This window comes from Ctenocephalides felis, unplaced genomic scaffold (genome assembly GCF_003426905.1).
Source record: "Ctenocephalides felis isolate EL2017-DRISC unplaced genomic scaffold, ASM342690v1 CF-g0.4_SCAFFOLD_00845, whole genome shotgun sequence".
NCBI lineage: Eukaryota > Metazoa > Arthropoda > Insecta > Siphonaptera > Pulicidae > Ctenocephalides > Ctenocephalides felis.
The window spans coordinates 10,038,577-10,051,675 of NW_020536999.1; the positions used below are offsets into that span (position 1 = coordinate 10,038,577).

General features: G+C 30.5%; 2 protein-coding genes across 2 annotated transcripts; one reads left to right on the forward strand and one right to left on the reverse strand.

Moving 5' to 3' along the window:
- Positions 1 to 2,263: 2,263 nt before the first annotated feature.
- On the reverse strand, positions 2,264 to 11,030 carry LOC113377694 (probable uridine-cytidine kinase; the record flags this gene model as incomplete). The annotated part of the gene is given in 8 exon segments (XM_026618093.1): positions 2,264 to 2,367; positions 6,540 to 6,588; positions 7,257 to 7,354; positions 7,662 to 7,807; positions 7,884 to 8,073; positions 8,321 to 8,390; positions 8,696 to 8,765; positions 10,978 to 11,030. Coding segments are annotated over 8 exon segments (780 nt in total), but the record flags the coding sequence as incomplete, so codon positions are not given.
- On the forward strand, positions 9,269 to 10,816 carry LOC113364119. Its single transcript, XM_026606590.1, has one exon. The coding sequence runs from the start codon at positions 9,530 to 9,532 to the stop codon at positions 10,814 to 10,816; it is 1,287 nt and encodes a 428-aa protein (XP_026462375.1). The 5' UTR covers positions 9,269 to 9,529.
- Positions 11,031 to 13,099: the final 2,069 nt, after the last annotated feature.

Consider the following 13,099-nt stretch of genomic DNA (forward strand, 5'->3'; position numbering starts at 1 on the left):
CTACAGCACAAAAAGTACGGTTCGAAAAAATAAGAGAAAAAAATTAATAAGAAGAAATGCAAAAATAATATTTATAATTCAAGGGGCACAACTAGTGTAACCGCCTAAAAAAAGGTGATTTTTGGGAAATTATATTAAAAAAACTACTTTATCAATCATTTCAAAATTTTAGAAATATATTTATACATGTTTTAAGAATACATAGTAAAATTTTTGAAGAAAAAAATTAAATATTTTTTAAGTTATCGTCGATCTCCAACGGCGTGACAAAAAAAGGCCCTTCACTGCTGCAGTGATTCCGGCCTTTTACGTGGATGAAATTTTAAAAAAAATCGCGTTAAACTAGGTAATATTTTCTGTAAAATCAACTACGATGAAGAAAAAAAATCAATCATTGACAAAATCGTGGCGTTTTTTAAAAAAAAGTCGAATTTTACCCAAAATTTTGGTCGCTTTTGGCCTGCCAAAATTCGATTTTTGATCCGATCATAAAATCGATAGTTCATTTTACGGAGAACTATATATAGAACATGTAAAAAAAATTCGATAGTGATCGGATCATTTGTTTTTGAGTAATCATTGCAGCAAATTCGGAAAATGCTGTTTCGAGAAGAACGCGTTTAAAGATAAAATGATCGTTGTACTATATACTATATATACTACATATATAGTATATACTCTTTGAATGGCTGTGACTCAAAAACTATTCAAGATATCGATTTAAAATTTTGGTATGTTATTTTTATAACCTAACGAAATATGGAAAAATTGAAAATTCGATTTTTTGAAAATTTCACACTAGTTGTGCCCCTTAAAGATTTTTACACGTAAATCAACTAACGACTAACTATTAAATTTACTACAACAAATATAATTTCCATAATTATAATAAAATAAAAAAACTAATTAAGAGCAATAATGGAACACAAAAGTATTACTACCTCACCTAACAAAATTATCTAATTATACAAAGATATCTACATACAAACGACCGTAAACACGAGGTATACAATCGTTTCATCCTAAGCCAAGCAATCGACGATATGAACAAATAAAAATCCATCGTCGGAGTCTAAAGATGTCACTACCGTCAACGCGCTGTTGCCAGATCGTTGCAAATATTGCTCGAGACAAAACGATTGCACGCCCCGGGCGAAAATTGATTGTACCTAACAAATAATTAACGAAACCGGATTTAGAATTATGATAATTATTATTTATTAATGCTATTCAGATCTTAGTCCAGTCATTTGATGCAAAAAAAGGCTGTCGCCGGTACAGTACTCCGGGATTTCTGAAAATTGGTAATCTTATAGATTTCGAGGTGCTCTTTACGAAAATCAACTTTGCACCTCAAATTTGAACGGCAAGTTGTCGCTACATTGGAAAAATGACGTCAAACAACAGCTTTTTTAAAATATCTCCTTTCTGGCTTATTCTACGATAAAAGTATCTATGTACGAATTAAACTAGATAAAATTTCCTACAATTCTTTAGAAAACCGTTATTTTGTAAAATTGATAGTTTGAGAGTACGGCCGCCTCAAAGTCTTTGCTGCTCTCGCCGTAGTATCAAATCTCTCCATATATGACAGCACTTTAAACTTGACCATATTCTTTCTAATAAATAAATATTTTCAATGTTAAATTAAGCGAATAAGATATAGAAATTAAATAATTCAAATATTTTTCTGTTTTTTTGCTGATTTTTTAACACTTCAATGGCAAAGTAACTATAAGTAAGTAGTTTGAAGTGTTAAAAAATCAGCTTAAAAACTGGAAAATATTTGAATTATTTTATTTCTAGATCTTATTCACTTAATTTAACATTGAAAATATTTATTTATTAGAAGAAATGTGGTCAAGTTCAAAGTGCTGTCATATATGGAGAGATTTGATACTACGGCGAGAGCAGCAAAGACTTTGAGGCGGCCCTACTCTCAAACTATCAATTTTACAAAAAAACGATTTTCTAAAGAATTGTATGAAATTTTATCTAGTTTAATTCGTACATAGATACTTTTATCGTAGAATAAGCCAGAAAGGAGATATTTTAAAAAAGCTGTTGTTTGACGCCATTTTTCCAATATGGCGGCAACTTGCCGTTCAAATTTGAGGTGCAAAGTTGATTTTCGTAAAGAGCACCTCGAAATCCATAAGATTACCAATTTTCAGAATTCCCGGAGTACTGTACCGGCGAAACGACCAAATGACTGGACTATCTAGATGATGTCGACAAACCAACCACTAACCATGTAATTCGATTACGAGCTATCGGAAGAAGAGTGTGTGCCGTTGCCGATTCCATTCATTGGCCTGGACGGAAGCAAAAGATCCTGAATGTGGTGCACAATTAGCTCAATGGCCACTGCAACGACACAAAAAACCACCAACGAATCACACACGAGTGTAATAGACAATAGTTATATGACAAATAAATTTATAAATCATTTACACTTGATTCGAATCATCTTCGAGATGAAATTGATCACTGATGAGATTTCAATTCGTATGAGATTTATTATTTCCTACTTTGGCTAGACTCGAGCCTAAAGAAAATGTCTTTTTGCATAATCATGACAAAGTAATGCATCAGATTGTCCAACTGCTTCTATGTAGTACTTTTTAAGATATAACAGTAAGCCTCTGTTTGATACAATCAGATTATAAATCAAAGGTGCACCACATAGAAGCCATTAGTTTAAGAAAGTGAGGGAGCACTTTTTTTTTTAATTTCAACTGTATGCATTACGGTGGTCCTTATTATGAAAATTTTCGAATTTATTTGCTCCCATGGGCTTAAATGCTTACAAAATGATAAACATGAATTCCCTCAAAGTTTTAGCTCTTCAATTTAACTTTAAGATAGTCCGCACTCCAACCAAAGTTTCTTATGGAAATAACATGGGTAAAATTCCATTTGTTTTTTAGAATTTTATAACATAGCGACAAGTAATTCAAAATTTTGAGAATAACATTGTATTTGCTTATTTTGATCATAAATAAAAAAAATTACTTAGGACGAAGAACCAAGAAATTTTGGTTGGAGTGCGGACTATTTTAAAGTTAATATTAAGACTTAAAACTTTCAGAGAATTTTTAACTTCCCGTAGGGTAGTTATAGTAATGAGCCGAAAATCTAAAATAAAAATTTTTGCATTTCTCGACGTTTTGAAGGTTTCTGAACATTTTACTGGCATACCTAAAAAAAATGGATGTGTGTCTGTTTTGTATTTCCGCATTTTTTCGGGCGCACGGATCAATCGATTTGAATGGTTCAAAAAGCATTCGATTCCTATTGATAGGAAGATGTGCTGATAAGTTTTTGGCAAAAGCAGGTCCAGCAGTTATGGAGATACCCACCAAAGAGTGCAGAAAGTACAAATCAAGTTTTTGAGAGAACGGAGTATCGGATTTGAATGATCTAACAAACATTCGATTCGTATTGATGTGGAGAAATACTGATTAGTTTTTGGCAAAGGCCAGGTCCTGCCATTTCGAACATACAAAGCTAAATATGCAAAAAATGGCAGTTTTCGAGTGAACTAAGCGTCCGATTTGAATGATCTTAAAAACTTTCTGCTTGTATTGACAAAACAATTGCTTTTGAGGATAAAAAATTATTACATCTTTTTTTATTTTCCATAAAATATTTTTGTTGTAATTTTGGATTAAAAATTCAAAAAATTACCCAGGCTAAGCACAGTCTAAGCGCCACTCTGGTACAAATGTTTACCCAAGCGCGTTTAGACTGTTTATGTACTGGAACGATTTTCCAATTTTGTGAAAACTATTGAAAAATGTGGAAATGCCGCCAAGCCAAGCACAGTATAAAGGAAAATGTCACACAGAATTATTTGCAAATGCGTGACAATACGGGAGCACTTTTTCAATTTTATGTAAATTATTAGGCAACTATTTTTTTTTAAATTGAATTTGAAATGAAATGACGATTGTTAATGTTCTGGAGATAAATTGATTTATGATTTTCATTTGATTTGTTCAGATATAACAAGATAGCAAAAATAATAAAAGTTACAGTATTTATTTGTAATAATATATTTGACAACGTTTAAAATTTCTCCAATATTTCATTACGGTACGGGAAGTTCCAGCAATTTGCCCTAAGGCACGATGCCATACACCACTAGTTTTTTCATCACTTTGGAAGCATTTAAGCCTCTGGAAGCAAAGAATTTCGGAATATCCATATTAAAGACCATCATAGCATGCAAATATGTCTACTGGAATATACTCTTTCAATTTAACCCAAAACAAAAGAATTTCTTTTACTCATACTAAAACCATTTTTTTTTTGTTATACCCCAGAAAAATATTGTAATTTAGATAGCAACAAATTGCCAAACATCTCCACATGCTTCAAATAGAAATATAAACTTCCCACCAAGAAATTCTAACATAAAACTAATATACTAAACAATATAAGAAATCATTTTCTTGGATAGAACGTTTTATATTTTGACGTAGACAAATTAATAAACATGTGTTTAAAATATAATTATAGTCAACAAAATTAATGGGACAATTCTGCCGTAACAGAGCTTATAAAATAGCGTTGTCATGGCAACGCAAAAATGTTTATCAATTTTTATTTTTTTATATCACAAATGTTTATCTATTTGTCGTACGGTCAGGCGTATTTTACATATAAACAAAACCATCTATAATTCTGTTACCATAACATTATTTCTTGCTTGTTTATATTTAAAATACGCCTGATCGCACGGCAAATAGATAGACATTTTCATAATTTTCAATACCAAGAACAAGCATAAAAGAGCGTTGCCATGGCAACGCTATTTTATAAGCTCTGTTACAGCAGAATTGCCCCATAAATGACTATTCCAATACGTAGTAATTTTCAAATCCTCGACAGATCAACCATCATATCATAGCATTGCATTTTGTTAGTTTTCGAAGAAATAAATACAAGTGTAAAGTATAAATATAGGTACATATTCACAAAGAAACAAGAATATATTTTGTAACATTATTGAAAAGAGCACATAATAGCCATTATTAGATGTAAAACGTACGAAATTAAATTATAGCCCATTCAGATAAAATCAATCCCTTTCGCTACGAGTGTCGCCTATAAACGACATCAGAATGTTGAACATTTCTTCAATATGAGTTAAATTATTGAGAATTATAATTTGTTATTAGGCGACAACCGCTTGACGGCCTGTGTGTACGAGTGTCACCTGTAGACGACATCAATTGCGTCGAATCTTGTTTCAATATTTAACCCTCTATGTCAGATTATAGAGAATTCTAATCTGTGACCGAATTGTTTTAGTTTTTTTTTTTAATGAAAATCTCAATTTTTCCATTGATGATAATTGGGAAATCTTAAAACATGTGGAAAAATGTCTCGTAGCAAATGGTTTAAGGGGGTCTTCCTATGTGATGGGTTAAAAAAATCGATTTTTTTTTCATAAATTGCTCCCTAAACATGTCTAGAATACGGTAGTAAAGCGATTTTAGAAAATTCGAAGTCGTTTTAAAGATACAGCAGGTAAAAGAAAGAGCGGTTCGGAGCGCTGAGTTGGCAGTTAGAAACTTTAAACACGTTTTTCTCAAAACTGTGTTTTTAAACTTTCCTCCATTGTATCTCAGAAACGGCTGGACCGAATTACTTGAAATTTACAGGGCATAGTCAATATATTTAAACGCATGAACTATTATCAATCGGAAATTTTCAAAACTTCGATTTTTTTATAGCAAAAAACAAAAAAAAAAACGCCTAATTTGCAACTTTTATTTCAAATGTCTATCAAAAATCCATTTTTTTTTATATTCATTTGATTATAGGTCATTCCGTGCTTTTAAGCTTACAAATTAAAACGCCGTTTATTTTTTTTTTTCAGATAAGCCGATCAGCCGGAATCGTGGAGGAAGTGGGAGCTCTTTTTTTCGAGGCGGGGGTGTTCAGAGCGCTGTAACTCTAGTTTGACTGAATATTTTTAGCTGAAATTTTATATTTATACTGTCCAAATATGTGTTAATAAATGATAAAAAACTTGAAGCTCTAAATATTTACTGGTCGTAGAAAAAAAATCCTAAAATATCCATAAAAAACAGGCCGTCACATAGGAAGACCCCCTTAAGCATTAACTTCATTCAGTTTAGAATTTGTTAGATTTAAAGTTAAATAAAAAAAATTACAGAAAATTTAAAATTTTAAAAATTCTGACTAAAACTATTGTATGTCAATACATATGAGAATGGCTATAATTTAATAAGAATGATTTATGTTAAAAAGAATTGTCTGACACAGTAAATATAAATAAAAGTGGAAGTAAAAAAACTATGAGTGATTATCAAAATTGCAAATAAATCAAATCATTTTGCAAATCAAATTATTTCTGTTACAATGTTCAACTAATGGTTTTACAACACCTAAATAAAAAAGGTGTTGATCTTTGATAATCTATTTATCATCGCTCAGAATTTTCTACTTCATCAAGTTTGTAAAGTTAAGAATATCCTGTGTATAAAAATATTTAAGTCACTCACCGGTATTGTCAGCTCCTCGAGGAATTATGACATCAGCAAATTTCTTAGTCTGAAAAATAAATAGAATCAATTTAGACTGATTATAAAAAATTAATAATTGACTGTAAAAAGCAATTACTTTGTTCTATGTGGGTGCAATTGTCAGTTTTGTTTAAACAATATGTATAAATTAAAGTCTAATTTCAATCACAAAAAATTAAATATAATAAAACAAATCATGCAAAAGTAAGAATATGTTGGCAAATTTGTACAAAATTAAATAATCTGCAATCTAAACTATACTATCTAAACCGTAAAAAAAAACGTATCGTAAAAGATACGAAAAAACTTTGTTCGTACAAAAGATGCAGAATAAAATTACGAATAAAATGATATATAAATGGTTAAGTGTGTTCATATGATTTTCTCAAGATTTTCCGATTTTCCTGAAATTTTACGATAGCAACTCGCCTGTAGGCCACACCGTTCGGAATTCGAAGTTGCGATATATGGGAAAAAAACTAAGAATTTTGAGACCTTTCTAACGATGTATAATATTTATATGTATATGTTTTCTTTACAGAAAATGTATCTAAATTTATAATGTTCTACAGCAACTTGGTAAACTTATTATAAATCATTCATAAAATAATATATTGATTTATTAATGATTAAGTCAGTTTACACATGTCGGTTCACACATGTCAGAAATTTCATGCTATTTCTAATTGTTCTTACCGGTGAGCAAAATTCCTCAAATGCAGGTTTCACAAAATTCATATATTGATTGAGAACTTGATCCAAGTCTCGTCCTCTTTCATTTATATCTCTGGGAACTAAAATAAAAACAACAATCATTAAAAATTCTATAATAATCAAATGTTAAAAAGATAAAATGTTCTATAAATCTATAAATTAAATATATAAATTACTAACTAAGCACATAGTAGTTTTCAAATATTAAAAATATTTTTAATTATTAATTAACAAGAACAATATTCTATTAATCTTTCTTCTCTAATTTATAAGTAACTAATATAACAACTAAAAATGATATTTTTTAATTACTACCAAAATAATCATCCGCATATTGCATTAAAAAAATATAAATTTATTTAGTATGTTAAATTATAAAACAATTACCTCTTCTGGCCAAACGTGTATCAGAATCAGTATCCACAAACAATTTCATGTGGAACAAATCCCTTATTGCCGGAAAATAAAATACTAATATTCCCTCAAATAGTATTACATCAGCCGGATAAATCGTAACCATCCGCTCAGGACATCTGGAACAATATTCAATAAAATTATATATTTTCTATTATGATACTAAGCTTCTAATGTGATTTAAGCGTTACTTACAAGGAGTTTGTTTTATAATCATATGCCGGCAAATTACATCTCTGTCCGGCCAATACACCTTTCAGCGTATTCAACATCAGTTCTTCGTTAAATGCAGTTGGATGGTCAAAATTAAAGAGACCTTTGTCAGCCTTTACTTTCTCAGCTGGTGTCAGTTCTCGATAAAAACAATCTTGGCTTATGCAAACACCTGGAAAAAATATATAATTATCTGAAAAATCAAAACTAAAATAGAAAAATTTACAAGAGAAACATATATCAATGGAATTTTGTTATTTTTTATTTAAAAAAACAGCTTATTCGTCCCATTTAAAAAAACAAAAGTCTTTTAAATAAAATATTTTCAAAATATAAGATTTATATGCTCTGTTTTCATGATTTTAAATTATTTACTATTATTAGTAATTTTTTAAAGAATTGTAACAAATTGATCTTACAAACCTGTCGTTTGGTATGATCCATATCAGCTTGTCCCAACTGTTCCATTATCCGTTTACACACAGTCGACTGAAAAACATATAAAACAATTATAAACTTAACGAGGTAAGTACAATAATTTAGTATAATAAATAACTATAAATGTTACATCAAAACACTACTGTATGACCTTCCAAAGTAACTTTAGCAATACTAAAAGGACATATACACCTCTTGCTGATAGTCAACATTGTAAATGTTACAAGATTGAGGTTAGTTCAACCAAGACTTATTTCCTATATTGACATACCACTTTCAACACCAATTACATCAGCAAATAACATTTTATCACATAAATTTCATCACTATCCTCCATATTACAATTATCTTCTTACCTTTCCACTGGCCGTGCCGCCGGCCACCCCGATCAGAAAAGGAGTCTTTCCCTCGTGGGTCGAGCCATTTGAGACTCTGACATTATAATTAGTAGCATCGCTCATATTCACGCCGGCTAACAGTTCCTGATCGATCACCCTTTTAACCCTATCAACCATTATTTGTGCAAAAACATTCAAATGCGCAATTGCAATTTTTCGTCTAGCGCACTACAAAGAAAACTGTCAAATGAGAGAAGATGTGGGAGACGAGTGGAGTGAAGTTGGTTGAAGTACAAAAGTCGTGGTAAGGGTCAGAGCACATTGGCGCCTGGACTTGTTTGGAGTCCTGGATAATATTCTTTGAATATTTTATTACGGTATAGGAAGTTCCAGCAATTTGCCTTAAAGCACAATGCCATACATCACTAGTTCTTTATTTTACAAATAAGGAAGAATTCTTAAGCACATACATGACTTTGTCGGAAATAAAAAATCCTAGTGCGCTCGTAGCCTTACAATCTATCTGTCAAACTTTATCTTATCCTTATCTTGAAATAAATATTACAAGATCTTATTTATCGGAATAAACTATTAATATTAACTCCTTGTTTATAAAAACATGCAATTATTAATAATTACATTCATAAATAATAATTGGTTATGTTGTTTTACTGATGAAAGCTCGGGTTACAGATTTTCTGGGAATTCCCCATTTACTTAAGTGTTTCTTATTTGCACTGCTGAAGTGTCCCTCAGTCTCAAAAAGTTAACAAACAAGCACGTTTGGTGACTAATAAACACTCATATTAATTAATTTTCATTCTAAGTTCACGAAAAAATTAGTGGGTAAACATGGGTAAAAAGAAAGGAAAGGTATCTCATAAAATTCAAAATCCTAACCTCAAAAAAGATACTGAAATTAAAACCGAAAACAATAAATCTGGTGATAAAAATAGCACTGTATCGCAAGAAGTTACCTGTAATAATACTCAAAATGAAGATAAAAAGGTGGTGCAGGAATCTGATCAGATTTCCAATGAACCTCAAGAAAATATTGAGCCTGTAGCTGAATCCTGGGATGATATTACTGAAGTGCCTCCATTACGAAGACATGAGGTGACTCCATCATCAAGCGGTGCCACACAACATGAAAACTGGAGATCGTCTAAGGATAGACCAAAATTTAACGATTATGATTGGGATAATAAACCAAAAACTGAACATACGTCTAACCCAAACAGGTCTCTTGATATCGATTGTGAGAATACTGCATTAAAATTTTCTGAAGAATCTAAAGACTTGTTCACAGTTTCTGAAGACTACTCTCTATGTCATTGCGTTGCTGAAGACTTTACAATGGGTGCAGGTATTGCTGTACTGTTTCGTGATAAATTTGGACAAGTTGCAGAATTATTACAACAAAGACCGAAAACCGGTGGTTTTGCATACCTTAAGGATAAAAATAGATTCATATACTATTTAGTAACAAAACAGAGAAGTACTGGTAAACCTCGTATAGAAGATCTTGAATCATCATTGACACAAATGCGGGATCACATGTTGGAAAACAATGTGACTAAATTAGCTATGCCAAAAATTGGTTGTGGCTTAGACAGACTGCAATGGCATGATGTTTCCAGATTGATACGAAAGATATTTCACAACGATTCGTTAGATATCCTAGTATGTTCTGTAGACCAAACTGAGCCTACCGAGCCAAATGATATTACAAGTCCATCAAAGATACGCACGGTAATCAAACACCGTTTGTTTCCTCTATCCCAAATTGAAACGGAAACATTGCTTGTCTTCACAGTCTCAACACAAGGCGAAATAACACCTGAAATGGAAGAACTAGATAAAAAGTATCCTTTTATTATGGATTTTAAACGTTCAAAAAATCGCACTTTGGGAGATTATTACTTTATCCAAGTTAGAAACGAGTGGATTGTTGGATTGTACGTTAAACAGAAACCAAAGGACCCGTTTTTATATTTCCATTTCTATAAGGCTTTGCAAAAAGTTGTGAGAGAAAAAAAGAATATTAGATTTATAGGTATGGATTATATCGAGGATGAAAATGATGTGCTTTTAATGGATAAATATGTACGCTGTTTAAATTTTATTTTAAAAAAATGAAATACATATTGTAATAGCAAGGGCGTTGAAAGTACTTCTGAAAGTAAAATTTTGAAGTAGTACGATATTAGTATACTGACAATAATTGTATTATATGTTTATGAATTCTAAAACTGTATTAATAAATGGTATATTTTTATTTACTGAAGACCATGAAATAAAATTTATAATTACATACTTTAATTACTTGTTTTTGTTTTTAATTTTTAACTTCCCGTAGGGCAAGTTATAGTAATCGCAAAAAATCGAAAATGAAAATTTTTATATATCTTTACGTTTCAGAGGTTTCTGAACATTTTGGCATACCTTAGAAAAATGGATGTATGTGTGTGTGTGTGTGTGTGTGTATGTATGTATGTATGTACGTGTGTGTATGTATGTGCGGATACAAATTTCGTCGACGATTTCGGGAACACGGATCAACCGATTTGAATAATTCAAAAAACATTCGATTCGTATTGATAAGGAGACGTGCTGATTAGTTTTTGGCGAAGGCAGGTCCAGCCGTTCCGAAGGTACGGGGCAAAAGTGCCAAAAAGGGTAACTCAGTTTTGAAGAGAACGGAGCGTCCGATTTGAATAATTCAAAAAACATTTTACTTGTATTGACAAGATGTAGAATTGATCAATTTTCATGAAGGCAGGTCTAGCGGTTTCGGAGATCTAATGAAAAAGTAAAAAAAATGCCATTCGGCGGTTAAAAATAATCATTAGACATATGCACATCAAATTGTCAGATATTTTATAGAGATTTTAACAATAAGTATAATTTTTTTTTACATTTCTGTGGGTTCCGTACCAATGCTTATACATGCAGACGGCGGCGGGGCACCTGCGAGCTTTGACATTTCGTCTCTATGCAGTTCAAGCAGTGCGATTGCTTTGAAAAAAAGTTCAGAATTTTCAAAATATATCAAAATGAAGAAAACATTTTTTTTCAAAAATTTTTTTTGTTTTCAAAAAAAAAAAAAATTTCTCAAAAAAAATTTTTTTTTCAAAAGAAAGTATTTTTTTGTCAAATTTATAGTTTCTCAAAAATATTATTTTTTCGAAGTAATTTTTTTTCAAAAATGTTAATCGTTTTTAAAAAAATAATTTTTGGTACGGGAAGCTCCAGCACTTTGCCTTAAGGCAAGATGCCCTAATTGTCTTAAAACAGAATTCCACTTACAGCTAGTTTTTTTTTTGAATTGTTGATGTATTTTAGGAACTGATTTGAATGATTCAAAAAACATTAGATTAGTTTTTGGCCAAAAAATGCCATTTTCCGGTCCAACATAACCATTAGACATATGCACATCAAATTAGCACATATTTTATAGATATTTTAATAATAATAACAGATTTTGTTCACCTTTTTATGGGTTCCGTACCAATGTTTATTTGTTAGACTGAAACAAACCAAAACGAAATTGCTTTTAAAAAATCCTTGGCAAAAAAAAGTGAATCCTGGACCAATAATCCTTGTAGATAAAACAGGAACGCAAAATCAAAATCCTGGACTTAGACAAAATCAGAACTAAAAATAAAAAATATTACGAAAGAATTAAAATCGTATATCTTCCATTCCATTCCAAGAATTGCCCCATTAATTTATAAATTCTCATAACTCATCTGTAAAATACGAGTGATAAAATTTACAGCATTTATAACTCAAAAATATTTACAACAATTGATATTAATACCAATTAATAAAACGATTGTGAATTATTACTAATTGTAAGTATATTATAATAATATTTTTGACTTTTTCTACAACTTATATAATAAATCACAATTTGAAGACATTGGTTTATAATTCCATTACACATAACTAAATCAATCAAGAGTATCATATCTTATTATAATTATTTTATCTCATTTACACATAATTTACATTCTTTGGCTCAAATTGTTGATAAAAAACTAATCGAAAAATGAAATAAAATAGTCTATACCAAAATTTTAAGAAATAACTGGCTTGTATTATTATTAAAATTAACTAAATATATTTTTAAAAACTCACTGGGTCATCGTCCTAGTTCAGTTTCTTAAATTCACTGGTTTTTCGAAAATTGGTCCATCCTTGTGCCTAAAACTAGCTTCCTATTTAGGCACTATTATGTATTTCTCATCTTTCCTCCATTTATCGTAATAATAATAATAATATACTAATAAGCAAATATAATGTACAATTATAAATTTAATCGCAGACATTTATACTTGTTTGGCAATATTGATGCTAAAACATAAGGCATAAATAATTAATTATACATATATTAATTTATGAGTGGACCTTATCTCA